The sequence below is a fragment of the Anomalospiza imberbis genome, chromosome 3, assembly GCF_031753505.1.
Source record: "Anomalospiza imberbis isolate Cuckoo-Finch-1a 21T00152 chromosome 3, ASM3175350v1, whole genome shotgun sequence".
In the NCBI taxonomy this organism is placed as follows: domain Eukaryota; kingdom Metazoa; phylum Chordata; class Aves; order Passeriformes; family Viduidae; genus Anomalospiza; species Anomalospiza imberbis.
This window is the reverse complement of record NC_089683.1, coordinates 60,185,485-60,209,124: the sequence shown is the minus strand read 5'-3', so window position 1 is coordinate 60,209,124 and position 23,640 is coordinate 60,185,485. Positions and strand designations below refer to the sequence as shown.

Below are 23,640 nucleotides of genomic sequence, written 5' to 3'. Positions count from 1 at the left end.
GTGGTAATTACAGGACACCTCTGATGTTTTTGGATGAAGGAGAGGTTGGGAAGATGTGGGAGGGACTGAATCACAAGAGAGGTTTTTAGAAAAATGCCCCCCCAAAGCAAATATAAGCAAGAGAAGTAGTGAGGGAGGAAGAAAGCAGCCCTCTCCCCTCTTTTAATCAATGTTTGCTCCACAAAATGCATCAATTGTTCAGGAGATGTGCCATCAGTTGCACTCAGTCCTCATTCAGTGACTCCATCGCCAGGGAATCGACTTCCTCCAGTCAGGGCAGGTACTGGGTAGTGCTGCAGCCATTTACACTTCACAGGCCTGCTTCTTGGACCTCACAACATGGGAAACTTGTGTGGCATTTAACAAGAAAAGCTCCCAATCTTTTGGGGGTTAGTTGGGCACAGCACAGAGAAGCACAGGCAGGGCAGAATTCAGCACAACGACAATAAACTCTCTATAAAGGAGTTCTGCCTCACAAACACTGCCAGTTTATCATGTACTTCAAGTCTACTCTTTTCCCATGTTGCAACTTTTGCCATGGGGAGGAAGATAAGACCATGAAAAATAGCACTTATCTTTCATTGCTCAATAGAACTCTGTAATCCAAAGTAAAGCTTCAAACATAAAAGCAGCCCCATGAAACTTCTAAGAGCCAGAACCTTCTTAAAGCCAGATTTTCACAAATATTTGCAGGCACACTACAAAGTATGAAATACTTTACCCGGAACTGAGATGGTGTTTCCAATGTATTAAAATCTGAGGAAGAAGATATTCCATCTTCAAGGGTCTCCAAAAACACCTTCTGGAAATCCAGCATTTCTGGCAGGCTGCCAAACAAGGACTCCATCTGTGGAAAACATCAGGCCATGAAGTACAGCACTCTGTGGATATTCTCAGTTCAGTCAGAGAGAAAAAGAGAAGGTTTTTTAACCAGGCGAGAGCCTGAGAGACAGTTGGAAAGGAATGTAACTAATTCTCTATCTTGTTGTTTACATTGTTGATAGATATGTTCTGCCACCGTGTGTCATTCACTGCACACCAATGGTGTGAGATGTTTTTACTCTAAGACCAATGAAATTAGTCCACACGATGTTCTCTATTTATAGAGCGGTGCATTTGAAATAAATCAGAGTTCATTCTCTAGCCTTTGACTTGGAGTCATTCTTGTTACTGTCCTGCTCTGCGACAGCACTCCATGGACCCAAAAGGTCTTTTGAAAACTGTGGTCTAAGGAGATGAAACACGCAAAGAGATTGCAAAGGCTAGTAATGTCTTTGTTAATACTTTTCAAACAGATTTTATAAAAAATCCATGCAAAAAGTGAAGGTTTCTCAGCAGTTAATTCAGAAGAACAATTACTCTTTAAGAAAAGGAAGTGATGCACACACAGGGAAAGGCACTGACTGGTGTCATTCCTATTGACATCTTTGTTGTTTGCTTTTTCTGTCACACTCTCAGCAATGAAAAACCCAAGTGACAAGGTCTTAACCCAATGACAATAATCTTTTTTCAGATATTCTCTCACCTCATCCTGAGTAAGGAAGGTTTCTTTTTGAAGGGGCTCCAAGTATAGCTCAAAGAGGCAGCTCAAGTCCTGCAAAAAGGAATATTTGTTCACTTTTCCTGTATCATTTGGAAACTGTTCTTTATGTGGCATCCCTGAGATAGGGGTAAGTTTGGGGAATGAACTAAAGATACAATTCTTTTTCAGTAACAAAATATCCTGCAGGTTTTTAGCACTGAAGTTACTGATAAATTAGAGTCAAACTGATTTCAGTGTAATGTTTTTGTTTCATCCTTAAGGCTTTACACCTTATAGAAAATTATATTTTAGCCTAGCATGAGGAAGAATTGTTACAGATGATTATTTTAAATTAGTCCATCCATATTTACTGCATCAAATATTTAATTATTTATGTTACAAAAACTATATAAATAGCCACTTATCCAAAAATCTGTAGTAATATTTAGAGGCAAATGTCGCATTTTAAAACCCTATAAGTTATTAAAGTGTTCAGTTATGTTGTCAGGTAGGTGTGATCATGGGCTTTTTCAGTCACTTCAAAAAATTAGTGCCATTTTTGAAGGCTTACTATCCCACCCAAAAGCATGACAGCAGGTCTGGGGCCCACTACAGGGCTCTCCAACCCCAGGAAGAGATACACCAGAAATTCTATGTAGAAGGAATAATGAGCAGCTCCCGGAAAATGCTGCAACAAGTATTGCAACCTGCCAGGATTTTTCCTGATGCAAAATTTCATGTATATCAGTGGCCTCCAAGATCATGCTTTGTTCAAGCGATTGCTCTAAAAGATACATCAGGTGGACATAAATGAGGGTCTAGCATATGGCTGTAGCAGTGCATTGGTGGATGAAGTGTTTTCTCTTCCACAAACATTATTACAGCAAGTGCTGACATCTGTAAATAAAGGTTTTGAGATCCAGAAAAGGAGATGATGCCTTCTTGCTGGAGGTCAATGAAATCAATGTTTTCATGTTTCCTTTGGCAGCCAGTCACATGATTTTAGAGTTCATAAAAATAAGAGAGATACATCGAGCAAATTGCAGGCTTAGCAGTCAGAAGAGAAATAACTTCCATGTCATGCTACAGCCCACTAGAGTTGTGCCTTTTAGCTTTCCGGGTTCAAAAATAATCATACACTCTTTTCCACATACTCATTTGTAGGAGACTATTCTGTTCTACCAGATTTATCTTCATCTTGAAAACTAGGGAGACATCCCCTGGAAAAACCCCTTTTGTTTGCAGGTATCTGCTCCCCACAGATGACTGCTCTCCAATACAGCTACAGATAGACTACAACTAATGCTACTACATCAAATCCTGCACCCTCAGCTACAGCAGCAAGTCTTCTAGAAACAACAGGAACAATTAGATAAGGAGATTTTGTATGTTATGGCCCTCGTGGAAGGCTGGTTGTATAAAGATAAGATCAATATATGCTGACACCTCCAAGAAGTCACAGTCAGCCTCAAAAACAAGTGAGCCATGGTGGTTTTTTTTACCTTGACATAAGACTTCTCGGTGTCCATAAGTTCTTGGATGACTTTCCTCAGTCTATCTGCATCAGAAAGGTGGCGAGCGAGTGGTCGTGAAGGTGGATCTTGGTTGTCCTTCTGTCCTTCCATATTGCTTGCTTGGACTTCTTGGAAGTTTCGGCACAATGCACTGATCTGTTCTGCACTCTGTTAAGTGAGAAGAAACAGACAAGTGACAGTGTTTTAGAATACCAGTTGTACTACAATTATTTCTAAATTCCTCCAATTTTGCTCCTTTTCCAAATTCAGGGGCCAGAGCATGCCATTGATTTTTGTCAGATGTTTATCTTGACAACTTTGAACATCTTTAACTTCTAGCAGAACCAGATCACAGCAGTAAAAGGAATTTAAAATTGCTAGTGATTTTCCAGCACAAATTATTTTCAGTCTTCAGATACAAGCTCATAGCATGCAAAAGATGACAGAGCACTCGGATATATCACATACTTTGATTCTTATGACACTAGCATCACGCTGTTTTCCACCTCTCTTATTTTGCAACACTCACTGCATCAAAATTGAAAGAATTAGCAGATAAATATCTTATAAGCATCCAGAATAATTATTTTGTATTTCATCTTCAACCTATGTTGTGTGTTTTGCTGTTGCTTTCTAAACATTGAGACATGAAGCTGAGGGCTCAGATTCCATTATCTGGGGGTGTCAAAAGATGGTCAGATGTTTTATTCCCAGGGATACAACTACATACCAGGATCTTTTGCTTTCAAAAAAGGCAAATGGAAAAGTAAATATTTGATATTCTTTAGAAGAATGATTAAACACAGAATAAAAAAAACCAGAAAATCTTCAAACAAGGTAAGAAATGAAGATAGAACAACAGTTAAACTTGTAATGCAAAGATGGAAGGCAAGGAGATATTTCTGACACTATGAAATAGTTATGCAATTTGCTCCTGGATGACCACAACTAGTATCCAAGAGCAACTTTTGCAGGCCATAATCTTCAATGCTTAATTTGAAATTATTCCACTGTTTTCTTTCTCACATAGTGTTTCCCTGAAAGCTAAAACATCACTACCATTACCCAATTCTACGTTAACAGGATTCAGTATCCACATCTTTGCACTTCTTTAGTGCTTCTGTCATTCAGACACTTGCACAAACTGGACAGTTGCATAAGCTGTGACATTTATCACCTTGTATTTAGCAAGTGCATTCAAAGAGGACTACATGAAGCCTTGCCTTGCTTCATGTGTAAGTCTTTTTATAGTGATATCAGGACATGAGTGCATTTCAGAGTTGTCTTAATTTGTACTTTATTTATTCCACAAGCTGTTTCAAGTCATCCTTTTTAGGTGTCCTGATTCACTACTGATTACCTGTGTAGCTTTGTTCACCAACATACTAGGCCATCAAATGAACAAATGCAAAAGTTATTCTGAAAATGAACTGAGCTATACAAAGTCTTTCAGTAAAGTGGAGGCTAAATGGAGTAGCAATACTTAATCTCAACCATTCTTGTGATTAAACACCTATATGATGAAAATAAATGTTAAAATAACAGATATTTGCCATGTAGTCCATATTACTCAGTAGCTTCCCAGCTCCCAGTTTTGAAAAATGCCACCACTCAAAAAATAAGCTACTTTCCTCACTGATAGGTGCAGCCATCTTCATAGTCCACTATAATGACAGCTTACAGGACTATGAAATTTAGATATATTTAGTATTTTCAACACTTACTAGGACCCCAAAAAATGTAATAGGAATTGAATGATGTTTGTTAGAATTACCGCTCCACACTGATGGAATAAATTTAAAAATTGTAGTCAGTCTGTGACACTGAAATTAATTAGTGACTTGCAAACAAATCCTTTAGGAAGTGGTGTGTGACTCTGTGTGTGGGGGGGGGGTTATTTTAAAGCAGCTTCTAAACAACTGAGTGCCAAAGCACTTCACTTTTGTTTTCTTTGTTTCTGATGTGAGAAACGTTTGTATTTATATCAGAATGTTTCAGATTTTACACTCTACAGCTCAAGATGCACATGGGCAGATTGATTTACATCAGCCTGATGACTGATCAAGGACACTGGGATCAAGGATGCAAGTCAGCCTATTGAAAGCAAGTCACAAGCATCATCATCAGGCACAGTTTTACAAAGAAGAGTTAGAAGTCCTCTATTCCTCCTCAAACACCTTTGCATATAGAGCAGGCAGACACTGGGGAATGTGCTGTTTCTACATCCCCTTGAGTTTTGGGGTCAGTGCTGCATCTGTCACCAAGAATCACTGTATGGGAAAGCATATGGAAATAGATGATACTCCTCAACATAAATCCTTTTTGACCACCTAAGCAATATAATTTTGCTGTCAGAAATTGTTCTGCAATTTTTCAAAGCCCAAGGCACAGGATTACCTCTCAGGTACTGTTGACAAGCACTGATTTTTATAAACTTTAATATGTTCCTGGATATGTTTGCAAATTTGGCATTAATAATATTGCCCTTGACCTCCCTGCTCACAGGATCTTGACTTTTCCTTAAGTCATGCTGCTCTGTGTCCTTCCCTTTACAAGAGGGAAGAGTCTTCCAGACTACACAATATCCAGATCTCACTCTGTATCTACTGTGGTATTTTCACTTGGGTCAAAGCAAGCATGAAATGCTACTTGATCACAGGATGAAATTGTTTCACATTCACTTGTACACATTGCATAGACCATAGAAGATGAAGGAACCCATTTTGCCAGTGGAACCACTGGTTCTTGACAAGGAGCCGATATAAATGAGAACACAGCAACAAATAAATAGAGAAGCACAAAACAACTTTTCCTCCATGTTTCTACACAAAACTCTCTTACCACCCAGACTGAGATCTCTACCCTTTTTCCCTAGTGTTCTGGATACTACTTTGTGCTTTTAACATGAAACAATTTCCTGCTCTTTTAAACCGTTTAAAACAGATCCTTTCTAGCAAGTCTCAAGTGACAACCAGCTTTTACATCTGTCATGTGTGGGCAGGAGAGGCTCAGCCTCTGTCCTCTATCTGGGATTGCCCTGCAGCTGGGATTTCAAAGCCATCTGGGCATTCTGGCTGTCAAATCAAAACTTGGTAGTCCAGTGCCATTAAGTCAAGAAGTCTCAAAAGGAACTCCCTCTTGATACTACACAAATCCACCGCTATCTTGAATTAAGGAGGGAATTAACCCTGAATTTGCTCTGATCTTGACATTGCAATGGTTAATACAGGCAGATATGACTCTCAGATAGAAGTGATAAATTCCTCGAGCACACAGCTGATTTTATTTGTGCAGAACCAAGACCGTTTGTACTTAGTAAACAGTAAAAAAAATATTTATGCCAACCATTATAGTGTGCAGCTTATCAGAATAAAAACATTTAAATCTGTAAAAAAGAGAAGTCCAGATAACTGCCTGCAGACAAGGCTGCAACATAGCTGGGAACAGATAAAAGCTGAGTAGAAACTACAATGGAAGCAGCAAACTTCCTCCAAAATTCATTACTTGAGCTTATGTATGCCACTTTCAGCAACATGTACAGGGGACTACAAGCAGCTTCAGCTTACCTTTGGCACTGAACCACAGACAGATAAGGCTAAATATCAAAAAATTTAGACTAACAGAGGTGGGCAAGAAAAATGGAATTTATGTAGGGCTTAAAGAAAAAAAAAATAAAAAACAAAAACAAAACACAGTTTTGTCCTGGTGTCTGAAATGGATTCCAGCCACAACTCTGCCCAGCAGCAGCACTGTGATGTGGCCAGGACAGTGAGCACAATCCACTGACCACTGTTCTGGCTAGTGTATGGAAAGGGTTCCTTCCTTCCTTCAGGGAGAATGATTAAGGTTCCTTCCTTCTTTCAGGAAGAAGGAAGCTAAGGAGCATTGTGCTTAATAAACCTTATGTCTTATTGGCCATATTCAAGATTTTCCAACAAAGCTGTATAAACTGTCCTACAGATCTACCAGTCAGGGGAAGCAACCTCCTGACCAACATCTCTTGGCCTCTTGGAAAACAAAAGGATGTGTAGAAGTAGCCTGGAGAAACATTTCTTTCATCCCTGCATGTTTGAGACTCAGACTTAAGGTTCCACATCCTTCTGCAAGGAGTATTCTCTGTGAATGTGGACTGCTCAAAGTAACCTTTGAACAGAAAGTTCTAGCCCACAGAGATGTCACCTTTACCCACAGCAGCCAGCAACCACAGTGGTGCTCACCTTGTCAGATGGAGATGCAGCACATTCTCTTTTCAATAATAGTTATGACAAGAAATATTACCATTATTTCCCTAAAGTGAGCAAAAAGATAGTCTTAAAAGGATGTCTTAGAGATTTTCTTTGCTCCTTGCAGACAAGCATATCATCATTTGAGGCTGTGCTATCCCCGCCAGAGTAACAAAACCCCATAAAAATTAATCAGTGAGAGACCAGAAGACATTAATCAGCAATGGTTAAGAACTATCACAGTGATTTTATGGCTATCCTGTGACTTTCTACTGAATTATACTGATTGAGCATAAATGCTGCACAAGGTCAATTAGTGTTACAGGGTCTCTGCATGCTGCTGTTTACCCTCATTTATACATATGATGTATTTTGCCAGTCTGTCAGGGTTTGTTTGAAACAGTGATAGAAAGGAATATTTTAGTAGACTTGGAAAGCTCTACACAACTTAAGAAAGACTCCTTGGTGAAGTGAAAGCCAAGCACGTCCTTTGAAGAGCGTTCAGGATTCAGTATCCTTGTGCAGGACACAGACCACATCTATGGGCTGGATCACCAATCCTTTGAACTCCCTACCCTAAGAGGAAACATGCTCAGAAACACCCTGCAGAAATTAGATTAGATTAGACCTGTGCCCTCCAAAAATGAACAGCTAACATGTCAATTCTATCTGATGGATGTATTTCCAGGAAGACTGAATGCACCAGTCAGCAGAACAAATAAAATTACATGGAATTTTGAGCAATGAACAACTAACCTGAGACACCTTTACATCCCTTGCTCTGTGAAAAAGGAAAGCTCTTGGAGATGTCCATACAATTTACTTTGTGTTAGAAGGTGTTTCCAGAACAAAGGTAGCCCTGACAGTCACCTTTTTTTTGTAGGTGCATCACTCTATGGACATCTCTGGCATCTCCTCAGACTGGGAAGTACTTTGTAACCAAGCAATATAAAAGGCTAGAAAGTTGAAGGCTCTAGCTTCCTTATAGACCACAGAAAAAAGTTGCTTTATGTTAGACACCAATACAGTACCTCACTCCTCTAATTTGTTCATTGAAACTGAAAAATGCAAGCAGAGCTTTACTGAAAAATACTTTGTGGCATTTTCACCACAGAAGTCTGGGCAAAATGCCGCTCAGCTTTTGGCAATAGAAGCTAAACCAAAGCAGTAGCCTCAGTCATTAGTTATCTTCTGCTCCTTCTCCTTGTTTTCCCAACTCCAAGGCCACTCAGTATGAATTTGTTCCTGACTGACAATAAAATTCTAGGGGTCTGGTTTGTTTCACTCTGTCTCTTGTGTGTCTTTTAATGAAAATATTTAAAACCTTGCTAGAAGAAGGGCATTTTTTTTCAGTGTCCACTCAGATCCTTCATAGAAATATGCAAAGCATAGTTAGAGTTATGTTTTAAGGAGGGAGAAGCAAATCCTCTGCACCACAGGATAAGAAGGTGCCTTGCTAGACACTACCAAATCATACAAAATGCAAGGAATTAACAAGGACCTTTTGTCTTTGAGTTAGAATCTCCCAATTTCAGAGAGATTTACGTTAGCAAATCAGCCTGTTAACAGAATTAGATGTCACCAACCTCATTTAGAATTATCACAAATACTATAAGAAGAGGGAGGGGCTGCTGACCCAGTAATTCTTTCCAGAGAGCACAGGGCAAGGTCTGAAAGAAGGCTGAGCATACAGCGGTGTAAAACAGCCAAGATGCAACCCACCATGTGGTGCCTGAGCTATTGATATTTGCATAGTGGCAAATCTTCCCTCTCACCTGCCACACAGAGAGATGCCATATTTCTCTTTGAGCACAGAAGAACCATCAGTGGTGACCGAGGTACTTGACTGAAACTATTGTTATAAACCAAGTCATGCAGTAGGGACCTGGGCCCAAGAGCCTGCATTGATCAGGTCCTCAGGATAAGCAGCGACTGAGTTCACAGATGCTGTGCTCAGTTTCTCTAGAATCAGTGTCCAAAGTCATCTGACCCAAGTCAAAAGCAAAACAGAAGCGATTTCCATTGCAGGACACTAAGTCCTGACTGTACAAAATATAGAGATGAAAGCATCAGGAAAACAAAAAAAGAAACCCTGACAGCCCAGGTCACAAAAAAAGAGAGTCTTACGAGGTAACAACAAAGCACATAATAAAAAATTTCCCAAACCCTGGTTTTGTAAAAAATTGCCAGTTCTTCCTACCCCAGGTTCTTATCCTGATGTTGTCAATTTTAACGCAGAAGGCTCATGTTATTTTTCTACAACCTGTGTAACACATATATACATACATATGTGCATATATAGATATACACATATATACAGCCACCGGTGTAAGACATATATTTTGCCAGCTTTACCTTGATTATAGATCATATTTTCTCTCTCTATTTCCACAATACTAACTTAATTGTGAAAAAACAGAGAAACAGTTAAAACATTCAGGCTGCAGTTATTTCCAAATTTCCATGAGAAATCTTTTTTAAACCTTCCCACTTCTTGTCAAAATATGGATCTTAGTCCTTTCTCTGGGAGATGCAAGAAATAACAATTTGCTTGAGCCCAACAGCAAACAGTGCAGGCAACCAACCCACCCTTCCCTCCCCCAACCTTCAGAAACCCCAAACCTTTTCCCATGCAGAGTACTGATACAAACTCAGCCACCAACTCCACATCGTGAGAATCCATGATTTGATTACTAATGCTGGGACAGTCATTATTTATCAGGTACAGGCAGCTTGGATGCTTCTGCAGCCCCATCACCCCAGCCTAATTAAGCAGCACCCCCAGCTGAAGCCACGCTGCTGCAGAACTCACCACAGAGAACATCCTGTGCAGGGAGCCGTAAGCTGCTGCTGCCTGCTGCTGGGTTTTGCGAGCCAGCGCTAAACTCTTAGCTCTGGTTTTACTCCTCCTGAAGGCGGGCATTGCGGCTCGTGAATGCAAACTTTGCCAAAGGAAAGAGCCCTCGGAAGGAAGCCACAGATGTTGTGATCCCCCACAAACACACCTTCCCTCTGAGCTCAGCTGCACAAGTTTCTCTTTTGTGCCGATTACCCAAAATCGGAGATGCTGACAACATCCCAGTGCAAGGAGGCTAAGCAGTGTATGAGAGTATAGACAGATCTGCCATGCCTCCCTTTATTGCTACAAATGAAGGACAAACATGCTAGATGAGAAGATTTTTTTTATAAATAGCTTGATGTGATGAGTGCAGGACAAAGTTCAGTTATGACAAGGGAAGATGGGTTTGATCTCCCCAGAAATATACCTGCCTCCCTGCCTGTGAAATTTACTGCATAAACAAAACATCAGGTGCTTTGAGAAAGTTAGCCAAATACCTAAAAATATCTAGAGGGTGCTGACTGCCCTGAAGGTCAGCATAATTTATCAATAGCACTGATGTTCTGTCAAGGGTATATGCTGCTAAATGTTGAGGCATACAAATGCTCTTACAATGATAAAATGAAAAACAAATAGGCAGCTCTCTGGATGATTTCTTTATATAATTATGCTTGTCCTTTGTTTGAACTTTTTAGCCATAATTACATCAATAAAAAGAAATTTAAAATGAGCTCAGTAATAAATTCAGGCTTGAAAGTAAGAGTTCTGATGTTGACATATTTACACAAAACCATTTGGATCTACAGATAGATTACTCTAAGAACAATGCAACTTTAAATAAAACATTATAGGACATGACAACACTGAACTGAAGAGATAAAAGACTGATGAGCAATTCATTAATAAAAGGAGAACTACACCAGTAGCATAATAAAACACAGCAACTCCCATGTTGCCCCTATCACAGCACTCCTACAATGCAATGAAGTTGAGCTGTAAGGCTTCATTCAACACTGCCCTTGGCAGCACCTACTGCTCCCTAGGAAGCCCTTTTCTTGAACCTCAATGATACACCAAGCCTGGGTGTCTATATCCTTGGTTATGAGTGCACTGCTTCTGAGGTTTCAAGGATGTTCACCTTCATACAAGCAAGGGAATAACAAAGCTTTCTCCTTTAATTACTGCAATTAAACTTATATCCATCTCTTTCCAAATCATTAACACAACTTGACAGCTCAGCATTTGCCAAACTGTACAGCTCAGTCACTGAGAGGCTGCCTATCAGAGGAAAAATGATGCTGGAGCCCTGAAACAACATGCTGCTGATAAGGCATGCAGAACACATCACGGCAGCAGGAACCTCTTGCTTAGCGGATGGACTGTGCCCTTTCTTTCTCTTGGAGACATATCAGGTTCACTGTGGGAGAAGACTGTAAACAGAAGATTGAGGAAAAGGTCTTGAAGCAGCAAGAGAGGTTTTGCCTGCTCCCTAACATTTCATTTTTCAGTGGATGTACAGTCTGGTTTAAAAATCCAAATTCATAGATTACTGTACAGCATGTACACAGCTACTGTTCTTATCCACCATTAGTGGGTGCCTCTGCAGTAGTCCACAGATCCTAGGGATCCACAGAGCAAGTCTGAAGATAAGAAAGAAAATTAAATAAGTAGTTTGTGAAAATTAAAATTTACAGTGCTGCATATATCATTTTAAAAATAATACAGGTGAGGTCACCAGATTAAGATTAATACAGTGTATTAAGAGTATAACAATACTTTCTGGAGAGCTACTGTTTCTTTGTTTCCTATCTGCATTAGTTGTAGCACTTACAAGCTCTGTTTTTCTAATAGATACATGTAAAAACACAGCTCATCCACTGGGACTGAGAAAAAAAAAAGGTTGCTAAATTTCAGGTCCAAGCAATATCGTCAATCTTGATGAAAAACAATGACAGGCCTTTTTAATTCCATATTAGGAAGTTATTCTTCCCCAGATTTGCTAATTAAGCCTGCATTATTAGCTAGCCATATGCCAGCTAAAAGATGTTACCAATTAACAGCTTTTTTTAATGTGTATTCATTAGAAAAAAGACAATTACATTTCAGTAATCTTTCCATCTCCTATTGAGGGACTTGGACAAAGCAAAAAGGGGAACAACACAAACTAAAGCAAAGCAAATGAATGAATGCTTTTCATTTAGGCTTTCTTTTTCTCTAGAAGCACACAAGCAGCACTCAAGCACTTTTCAAAAACAAGTGAAATAATCCATCACTGTGAAATATTCCTAAGATCACTGGAAAAATGACATAGCCCTGTTGTTTGTTCCTGTGTACTTTGAATAACGCACATTCCCTTTACCGACATCTGGTTTTCATCTTTCCATTTCAGTGGCACCAGCCTTGATAGTTACCATAACAGTGACATCCTTAATAACACGGGCTTCCCTCTATTGTCCCGATACGTGTAGGTGTGCTTATCTGCCTCCAGTTCATTTCCCATCCAGCTTTTGCCCTTAATGCATGAATGTAAAAAGCTAATTCTGCTCCATCAGTGTACACTTTGAATGAAAGGAAACAGTGCCTTGCCTGCAGGACATTCCCGACCGAGCACTTGTGGGCTACTTTGTAACATCAGTCTGGACCACTGGTGACACAGAAGCGTAATTCATATACACAACATACATATGTAGACACACACACACAGACACATATATTTAAAAGTATACATGTACTTACGTACTCTGCACTAACAGGAGCTCTGCAACATTAGTGGTCTCTAAGCATTATAAGCTCAGGATTAATACAGCTTGTCTCCAGACCTCTACGCTGATTTAGAGGGAGTCTGTTTTTTTACTTTTTATAACTGTGGGTGGATAATTTTTCTGCATATTTTCCTGTCATGCTTAATATACTAATAACATGGTTTTTAAATGCCATCAAAATGTATTTTCAAAGCATAATTGACCACAGTGAAGACACTTGTTTTAATTCCAGTGATTAAAAAATCAGTTAGCATTCCAAATGTTTAAAGTGAATTTTTGCTTTACTTTTAATTTCAAGCATATTAAATATTGTTTGTAACATTCTCAGTCAAAGAGTTTTGTGCTGAATGCAAAAACTTTTTTCAAGTATTGCATTAGAAACTGTAGCAACCACTGAGCCACTATCTTTGCAGTTGCACTCATGTTTCACAACACAGTTTTGCAGTGTGACACTTTTGGAGACAGAGAAGGTAACTCATATCTGTTCTTGTTAGTAGCCAGCATTTTGCATTCCAAATGTTAAAAGATGCAGTAAAGACAAATATAGATTCTCTGAACTCTACACCAACCTCGCCCCTGGTTTTGGCAAAGCTTTGTTTAGGAACTACAGGAGAATTCCGCTGTCCCAAAAGGAAATAATCACCATGTGAGAGGATGTCCATGTCTGCTCACAATATGTTGACAAGAGACAACAGATAACAAAACATGAAAATCTGGTGGAACTTCCCTATGCATCTAACTCAACTGACCCCTTACTTTTTTTTTTTTTTCCTAATTCTTCTGCCTCTTTGATTCTTTCATGTACCTTTTTGTTATCTTTTATTTTGCAGAATTTGCTGCAGGTAGCAGATGTTTTTCAGTTTTGGTATTTCAGGTCTACCTTTGTCATTACATGTTCCTGACAGAGCAAAATAGAAATCAAAGCTTCATTGAAGTTATGTTGGTATCCAGGATGAAGTATTTATCTGAAATCCTATAATGAACCTTTGTGCAAATTTAAAGTGACTTTGTGTGCTACGGGTGACTGCTGGGCACATCGCATACCTTGGCATGCACTAAAATTTCGTTTAGATGCTTTTGCATCGCAAGGAAAAAAAACACATACATTACTGTCAACACTGCAACTGAACAGTACCTTGATTTTTTAAAAAAACTAAACCACTAAATATTCTGCAGCTGGCAGAGAGGTTACCTAGTTCCCTGGGTCTATCAGAAGTGTGATTAGATATCTCTGCCTTTCCCTGCAAAGTGAAACGCTGTTGTCATATCCTGCACCGCAGGTGAGCGGGGTTGCTTTTGGAGGCTGGTGGGCTCCCAGGCAGAGCTTCCTGCCCTTCATCAATGAAGTCATGGGCGTCTCCAGAGACACTGCTAACCATATCCTGTTGCAATGATTCAGGACGGCTGTCATATGCTTCCCTTTTCATCTGCAGGTAAGCCTTATGGATTTTTCCCAGATGACTACAAAGAAAAGTTGTGTTGTAAGTCCTCTCCCACTGGCTTCCTTCATTTGCAAGCATCAACACAACACAATTTCTTTTCCTGATCAAAACCATCTGTATGTTTTACACCAAAAGCTGTCTCAGTACTTCTGAGAAGACGTTTCCTTCAGCTGGAGGAAAGACAACAAATACCCCTTCCCCTAAGCCCCAGGGCCTCAATGTAATAGCACAAAACAAAGCCCCACAAGGTCACACCTCTGCATGCAGGAACTGCACATACTGTGCAGACCCTTCAGTCTTCTTTCCTACCATTCTTATCTTTCCCTACTAGTAACTATGCAAGGAGGTCTCCATCTACAGCCTGACCTGGTTACAGGTTCACATAAGGTATAGCACTTTCCATGCTTTTAGCCTTGTAGTTTTGCAGCTCATTCGCTGTGTTAGCCAAGACTCACAGCTCTTACATTTGAATTTTGGGCCATCCATAGGGGATACAGAACTCCAGGATCAATGCAACAAAGTGAATTCCAGGACTGGGCAATAGCAATCACTGATAGGTTTACAGTAAGCCTTCTATAACCTATAGTCTACCAGTTCTGGTGCCTTCTCTGAGCAATAGATTAATACACTGAAACCTAGATTAATTTGCAAAATTCTTATAAACTTCTGAAGGGCTATAGTTTCACTGATACCCTTCTCAAAAGGCACAGGAAGGGAGCAGGGGTCTGGCAGGGGGTCCACACTGCTGGAGCCACCAGCTCTGGTAGGGTCACCTTAGGCTGGGCTATCTGCAAAGGAAGCACAATAATTAGCAGAACTCCCCACAGGCTTGTCATGCTTTCAATGCAGAACAGTCCCCTCCAGGCACAAATGAATCAAGGAAACCACTGCTGAGAAACATGCTATTTTCCCATGTTAGCTCTGAGATTCCCTAAATACATGTCACGTCTGGAAGAAAATGACACTTGGATTGAAGAGGCTATACATGATTTTGAGAGTACCATGTTGTTAATCCCCCTCCTACAAAGTAAAAAAAAAAAAAAAAAAAAAAAAAAAAAAAAAAAAAAAAAAGTTAATTGCAGACTACTCCCCAGGCTTTTGGATGTCAACTGCTAAAAAGAAGTTTTCATGATTAAAATAAAGGAAAAATCCTTCATGTCCTAAGGATGCAGAGTAAACCTTCAGGCAGGCAGCTCTCCTGCAATTAATGACATGCTGCACAAGTGGGAACTGCCCAGGCAATGCAAAACAGAGCTAATGAGAAGCCATCACAACATTCAGCTGGAATTGCCTCCATGCAAGAAGTGGGTATGGGACTCTGTTGAGCTTCTGGTCATTTCTACTTGGTTTTCTTTCAATGGAGCTCAACAACTGGTGTTTACTTGGTTAGTAGTAACATTTCCTTTCCAAGATTTTTAATTTTTACAGTCTGCTTAACAAAATTATTTCACATACACTGCTTATATACACACAGTCAGACTGGCGATCCCATATTCATCTCTGAGAGTGATAAGAGTCATCACCAGATCAAAATAAATAAATAAATCACCACATATATATAATACATATGATCCATATAATAAATAGGATTACATTTACTGACAGAGGCAGTAGAAAGCAGTTGGATGTGTTTTGAATAATAGTGCCATGAACTACTCCAAAGCCCATCTGCTACAGATCACAATGTACAATGTTTTCTAGGTGATAAATCAGGGATACATAATTCCTAGAATCCACTTGCATTCTGCTGGAAGAAAAAATACCATTCAAATCTTCCACAAACATTGAACAATTGCATGAATTTTCTGTTGGGATTGGAGTGAAAGTATGAGTAATGATTACTACCTTCCACTGCAACTGCCACAGTTGCCCCCTTCTTCTCCCCAAAAATCAAACCGTGCTTTTTTTCTTTAACAAATGAGCATTCGGGCAGACCAGCAATGAGATACATTTTCTCTCATCCTGGTTTGAACCTAGACCTCAATGTATATTGTACCTAAGGATTTTTAGCCTTAAATTATTCTGCATCAGAAGTTGATGGCTGTGGTCATACTACTAATGGAGGGGTTTTGAAATCAACTTTAAGGATTTTGAAGACAAAATGCAAATTTCTTCATCTTATGAAAACCACCCCTCCAGTGATGGCTATGTTGTACATACAAGAGGCCAAAATAACAAAAGGCAGCAAACTCCTTACAATACTCACTGATTTTCATTACAGAAATAGCTGTGTGAAATCAGCTAATAGATAACAGAGTGATTTCCTTTTTGAAATTCCAACACATGTATTTTGCATCTGTTGAAAGCACTGTTTTGGGATGCTTCCTAAGGTAGCTGCATGATGTAGAACTTGGAAGATGAGTTTGCTTTCTGACCCAGTCCCTCTCTGCATTCACACCTCCTGGGCACCGTCAGATATGCAAATAAGCTGCTCAATTGCACATTTACCTTTGATTGGAAAGGCTACAAAAAAACCTGAACAGTTGCCCAAGTCAGACATATGTGCACATTGGCTCCTTGAACACAAAAAGTGGCACTGCATGCAAGCAAACCAAAAACCAGATTTCTCACCATGGTCCCAGACATGCTGGCTTCATGGAAATGTACTCACTTCACTGGCCACAACTGGCATCACAATAAACAGAACACACAAACTTCAAAAACACTGGAAGGATGATTCAATATTACATAAGAAACTCAAGCATCCAAAAACAAGACTTCTGAAACACACAAGGACATCATTTTTCTACCTTCTTTTTGTCCGCTATATCTGCAAAAATGGTCATTTCAAGTAGGGCCATCATATTGACCTGGACCTCATCCCCATGAAAAGCTGAAAGCATTTGATGAATATGCTCCCTCCTGCAGGAGATGCAGATGTGCATTTGCCAAAAGTGTCATGAACTCTGCTGATCAGACTTGCTACTAATTCTCATTTTCTTATCAGATGAAGTTGAGATAACCTAAATAAGCTCAAGCTGGGGAAAGGTGTTCTAGGATTTTTAACCATAACTTCCATTCATTGCATTAAGAATGGTATTCTCAAGGAAAAAGAATGGGTTTTGTCTCTGCAGTGTATAGAATTTATTTCTTTTTTATTAAGAGATGATGGGGATAGATTTGTCCTCATACACACACATTCATGTATGATCAATAACCCATGCTGAGTGTAAAGTGACTATTTCAAGAGGCAACAGCAAAGGCAATTTCCCCAAGTTTCTATATTCAACTTATTCCCAGGACCAATTTTACTTCATTGTTTGAAAGAAATATGGCAGCATTTCAAAGCCTTACAAAATGAAAGTTGGCCATTCTTTAAAAAGCCAGTCCTTGTTAACATTCAAAGTTTCTCACACAGCAGCTTCCATTTCTACACCTGCAATGTTAATTTTTGAAGATGCCACCATAAAACCATTCATTGACTGTTTCTGTAATGATTAAAAGCCATCACATTAACTATTTTTACTGGGTTTCTTGAGTCTTTTAAAGACCTCTAAGATACATCTGAGTATAAAATGAAGTTATGTGAATTATTTGCAGACAGTATACCCTAAGGTTTTTTCTTATGATCTGTAAAAATACTTAAAGTGAAAACATCTTCCCCTTTTCAGACAAGCATTTTTATGAAGTTACTTCTTTATGTCTGTTAGATTTAATATGATTTCAGAAACGCATCTCTCTGATGACAGTTAAAAGATTCAGAACAACCAAAAGTCAGATTACAGCAGGTCTCTTTCTAAAGACCTTAAAGTAATAGGTAATTATATGGTAAAATTTCCCCTTCTAGCTATGTTTCATAGAAGATTATTTTTAATACACTGAAAATACAAAGTAAAGAAAAGCAAGTCAATAACAGACTATTAAACTTAAACAGTGGGCTAGAGAAAACATTTCTAGCCGATATAGTTTGCAATTAGAAATAACAACTAGCTGAAGGACAAGGTGCATTTTTTGTTCATTCAACTTCATGCTACTTTGATGTAAAGAGAGCTTGATTCTTGGCAACTGCCAACATACCAGGATTTAAATGAGCACCAGGAGCACAGACAATTACTTCTCAAAATGATTAAACACAACTAAACTTAACTACATCGACAGGCATGCTCAATTCACAGATTTTCTGAGGTCACATATTCTTCTGTCAACAGAACATCTACATAATCCAGAACCAAGATCAAGGACAACATGCTGTTGCCACATAAACAGTATTTTAATACAGTTCAAAAATGTACTGCAGCACAATTTGTTACAAGTATTATATCTATCTTTCCCTGTTAAATAAAATTGAAGATAAGGTTAAAGGTATTAAAGTACATATGGGGTATCCCAGAGAATACAGAGCTTGTCTTCTTGTCAGAACAAATGTGCATCTGGAATGCATGGTTCTTGATATCCATGTATTTTTAATAACATTTTATAACTTAAGGAACAGCTTCCATTTCCAGAACAATACTAGCCTCTCTTGCCCTCCTAAATTCACTTCTCAGTCAACCAAAAAAAAACCAAAAAAAAAAAGAATGACTGACTAAATGAAGGCATGTTTGAATGTAGTACACATGCAACAAAAGACTTATTGCTTTGAGATTATAAGGCACCTCTGAAACACCTCACTGTACTTTCAGTTAAGATGATGCCTCACCTTAGTTTGATATGAGGTGAAGAAAATAAAGTGAAAATAAGTGAAAAACAGACAAATGAAAATGCTTCAAACAAGAAACATAAAATCCAGAAATCAGACATGCAACCATTAAACCCAAAATTTTAAGACTGTTTTTAACTTACTTACATGTTACAGGAAAAAAAGCAACCAAACTTCAAAGCAGCCTGCTCCTCAGAGCCAAACAATCACATCTACAGTTGCTGTCAACTGGAAAATGAGCATCTCTAGCTGCGTCTCCCCTGAAATAATTCCAAACTGCCTGTTGTTCCAGGCTGTGCTCAGAACCTCTCAGCACCACCAGCCTCTCCTCCACAGAGCTGTGCTTACAGAGCTCTTCTCCCCCATACTTCTGCAGCATCGCCTACTTGCCTATTGCACTAATGGTGTCCACAGGCGTGGGAGGTCAAGTCAGCACATGCAGGAAACAGAAGGCAAAGGGAAAAAAAAATCCACAACCCCAAATCCAGATGCTACGCTTTTCAAGGCTGCACAATTTCCTCAAACTAGCTTTTATTAGCAATAGTTATTGTTCATCTGGTGAGCAGTCCCAAATCACAGCTATAAAAACAGAAATAATTCCTGCTATACATAATCGCAAAAGCACATACAATATACACCACCTGAACTTAACTGTTAGGTTTGGGTTTTCTTTACTTCTACATCTATTGGGGATATCAAAAGGGTCAGACAAAAAGCTCTGACGGTAATAGCCACCCTCCAACAGAAAGACAGCAATCAATTACAAACCATTTGCCGAAATTATAGAGCTGTCACAGACTCGTTTACAGCTGCAGTCTGACTGCCTCTGATTGCCAGGCTGATTTCCAGCCTTGTACCTACAAAACCAGGACAGCCTCAGATAATTTTTAAAATGACACTAGCAGACCTGCATGTCAGCTCAAGAAGTGAACTGCAATACAGAATGGGCAATTACTTCAGCAAATCATGCAAAAGCCCTAATAACTGCTGAATCTGACAAATCTGAGGCTGGAAGGAGGCCAGGGAGCAGACCTGTCCATTTTCCCCTCTTTTTTTGAGCTTTAATTGCAGCATGTAATTTAGAACATTGGAGCAAATTTAGTGCATTAAAAGCAACAACTAGTATACATCAATTGTTCTCTGTGTATTTAAATCCTCAGAACTCTCCCTAATTTTCTGGCACCTGGTGTATTTGACACAGGCGATCAGGATTGACTTTGGTCTTCTGCTACAGTAAATCTGATGCCCCAGAATCTCCTCCCCTCCAGCAGGACAGAAGGTCAGCATTTATGTCCACACAGTGCACAAGGTACACCGCAGGGCACCCCAAGATACTCAGGGTAGCCTGGCCTGGTAAAAACAGCCATCAAAGCATCCTAAACCTTGTGGCCACTTCTGCTGTGCTCCCACAAAGATCCCCACCCCTAAAGCCAGACAGAATTCCTAAAACAGCAGAGCAGAGAAATCCACAATATTCCTTTCAAAGGAACAATGTGTCCTAAGGGGAGAAAATCCAGTTTGTTCTTGTCTGGTTGCGAAGACTTTGGGGCAGCAATCCTTACACAGGATACAGATCACTTCTGTGGGAACCCCCTTGTGCAGCAGGTGATGGGCTGAAGACCCACAATCACTGGGCTTCTCCTTATTCTCTAGGGAAAGGGCATAAAATCACCTATATAAGACTGAAGTAGGCTACGAAGTAATTCAAAAAGTAAGAGTAACAGCTCCTCTCAGTAAGTATGGTTAGAGTCACAATGTATCTTCGTATTCCAGTCTTCTGAGTTTTAAGATTCTCTCTCATCTCTACCAATTTTTCACACAACCTAGCACACGACAGTAATATATTCCAGAACCATAAAAACTCTAACGTCATTCCCGTTATGCAAGTGCTAACACAAGTGTTATCACAAATTTGCTTGAAGATACAACCAACTCATCAACAGAATTTAAAAACACATTTCTGTTGTCAGAATGGCAATGCCAGGTAAAATCATGGCCACCAACTCAAAAACACTACCCACACTTGCAGTTGGGAGGTTCAAAACAATATGCACTTCAATTGGACGCAGGTTGCAATTTGCCTGATTCAGAGCAAAATGGACAAAAAGCTGCTCTTTGGAGACCAGTGCATGAAGGTGGGCACTAATTCTGGGCATTCCTGCCTCAGCCCCCAAAGTCCTTGCTGAGAGAAAGAAAACCATTAGTCCAGCCACTTCCAACAGAAACTGCAGACACATAAAGGGTCTCCAAATTAGAGAGTGGCAATCACTGTCTCTCAAACACTCCACCTCTCTCCAAGCCTCTAGCCCTGTTTAAATCTACTGACATAGTAGTGCTATGGTCACTGCAATATTAACAGTAAGCCCTGGAAATAGCAACAAAAAGAAAAGACAAAACAAACTGAATCAATTAGAAAGCTATAGCAGCTTTACTGTTCTCTGCAGGAACTGGGTTCAAGCCACACAGAAGAATGAATTTGACAAGTCTCCACTGGCTTGCCATTTGCCCCCATCACACTGCTCCTGCAGATGCAGCAGCTGTGCTGTAGATGCCAACCTGTCAGGGTGACCTCAAGATACTAAAACACCAAGTACAGCTAATATGCATACAAATTTTTTCAAGCTAATGCCATATGTGAAATTCTTTCAAATAAAATGCAGAGCATTAACGCTACAACACTGCCTTTTGGTTCATAAGGATTGTTGTGTTAAGCATTTTCTTACCCTGAAGGGCGGATCAGTCTTCTCCCTGTGTGGCACTTGGTCCAGAGTGCCATCAGTACTGCTCCTTTTCAAACTGGATGTGATGTCAGGCACGTTACTAAAGTCTGCGTTTGAAATAAAACACATAAATAAATGAGAGGCAGATAATAATTAGAGGCAATAAATAAATTAGAGGCAAATAAATTAGGAAAAAAAACAGGAGAAATATTTGCTCTTACCTGCCAACACTTTCAGTGTCTAGTACAACTAAAACAGCAGGAGAGAATCACAGCATCAATTAGGCTGGAAAAAACCTCTGAAACCATCGAGTCCAACCTCTGACCTAACACCACCAGGACACTAAGTGCCATGTCCAGAAGAAATACAAAATTTGAAATCATCACCACCCCTCAGAAAAGAATGGAAGAGGTCAAAGCAAGGAGCAACTATGCCTTGAAACTCTGCTTTCCAAACAGCAGCTGGACATGGGAGACTGTCTAAAGCAATGTGCATATCTGAGCTACCAAAATAAACGTAACACTCTTGCTAACAGCATGCTTTTGAAGGCAGCACTATCTATAATCAGCACACTCTGTGCTGAGACAACCAGTGAAGATTATTAAATGCACAAAGCAGTTCTCCTTGGATGAACACACCATTGTTCAACATAACTTAGTCCTGAATCCTTTAAAGATTTAAGACAAAAAGAGAATTTTGCCCTGGAACACACACCATAATTCATAATACAGACACAATCCCTTCTTGCAAATACTTTACCGATTTTCTCAAGTGTGGAGTCCATCTACACAGTAGATGGCACAATGCAAAAACTAGAGCACTGCCCTGCTCTACTTACTGACTGAAGCTTTCAGTAACAGTAACATTTACATTTAAACTCCAGAGCGATCCAACAATGCTGAGCATTCATTTAAAAATTATGTTATTTCTCTTTATATTTCCTCAACTGGCTGCTGAAAATCTGCAGAGATGTTCATATGGAAATTTTAATTAAAAATCCTAGAAGTGAAGAAGTGATTTTTGATCAGCAGTATTATCAATCCATGTAGCTGAAAATTATAAAGCAACCAACAAAAAAAAAAAGGAAAGGAAAGGAAAGAAAAGAAAAGAAAAGATAAAGGAAGAAGACTTTTCAGCAACCTCAGATGGTAAAACAGCAATAAAATAAAGGGGGGGGTTAAAGTTTGCTGCTTTGCTTCCAAGTTTTTAAGCTTCCAGAATATAATTCACACCACATTATGACATTTTTAAACTCTTTCTCAACACCTACAAATTCTGGAGATTTATTTTTAAGTGAAAGGTAGGATTCTTATTTAATTGCTAACACCAGCACCTGAAATGGCAATTAAAACAAATGCCACCTATCTTGCAGTAAAATAATGACAGCTTGCAACAAAGAAATTGGGAAGGACAACAGAATTTAGCTGCCTGGATGTTGCTGTTGTCCTGTCAATACAGAGAAGCACCAGTTCCTCTCAGAGAGAACTGAACAACATAGACTGAAGTAGAGAGGAAAATGGGAATTTTAGGCCCAAAAGAGCACCTTGCAACCCACAAGGAGCCTTCCTGGTAAGACAAAACATGGCTGACAGACTCCAGAGACTCCAGTTAGACTCCAAGTAACTCAGCACAATGTCAACTTGGGTTTTTTCTATATGTTATTAAGGCACTCAGGGTCAAGCTTAGCATCCAGGCTGCTATTTTGTACCTACATGCCAAATACTTGACCACTTTCTCATTTCCCTATCCTTGCAGAAACAAGGTCTCATCACTTTTCTGTTGCATCCCTCCCCTTAGGCTTTTTTACCTTCTCCCAGAGTCAGGTGCTGCTCCTGATATGCAAGAGCCTGTGTAAGATGCAATACCCCAAGAGTTATCACTTTTACAGAAAAAACACATTTTATACAACTCCACTCCAGCCATCCATCATCTTTAAGACCTTAAGAAAGAAACTGTCTTGTCTATTTACTTTATTATGC

At 39.5% G+C, this 23,640-nt stretch overlaps 1 protein-coding gene across 6 annotated transcripts in view; it reads right to left on the bottom strand.

Moving 5' to 3' along the window:
* Window positions 1-23,640, bottom strand: part of TIAM2 (TIAM Rac1 associated GEF 2) — a 90,783-nt gene that overhangs the window by 10,151 nt on the left and 56,992 nt on the right. For 4 of the 6 annotated variants that reach the window (XM_068184654.1, XM_068184656.1, XM_068184655.1 and 1 more), the window contains 4 exons: window positions 21,665-21,768; window positions 3,025-3,204; window positions 1,526-1,594; window positions 722-847 (listed from right to left, as the gene is read on the bottom strand). In XM_068184654.1, the coding sequence (XP_068040755.1) occupies window positions 722-847; window positions 1,526-1,594; window positions 3,025-3,204; window positions 21,665-21,768 (479 nt within the window). Of the gene's footprint in view, window positions 1-721; window positions 848-1,525; window positions 1,595-3,024; window positions 3,205-10,071; window positions 10,207-19,088; window positions 19,307-21,664; window positions 21,769-23,640 lie in introns of those variants that run through there. The other 2 variants (XM_068184659.1, XM_068184657.1) reach the window with 2 other exon arrangements.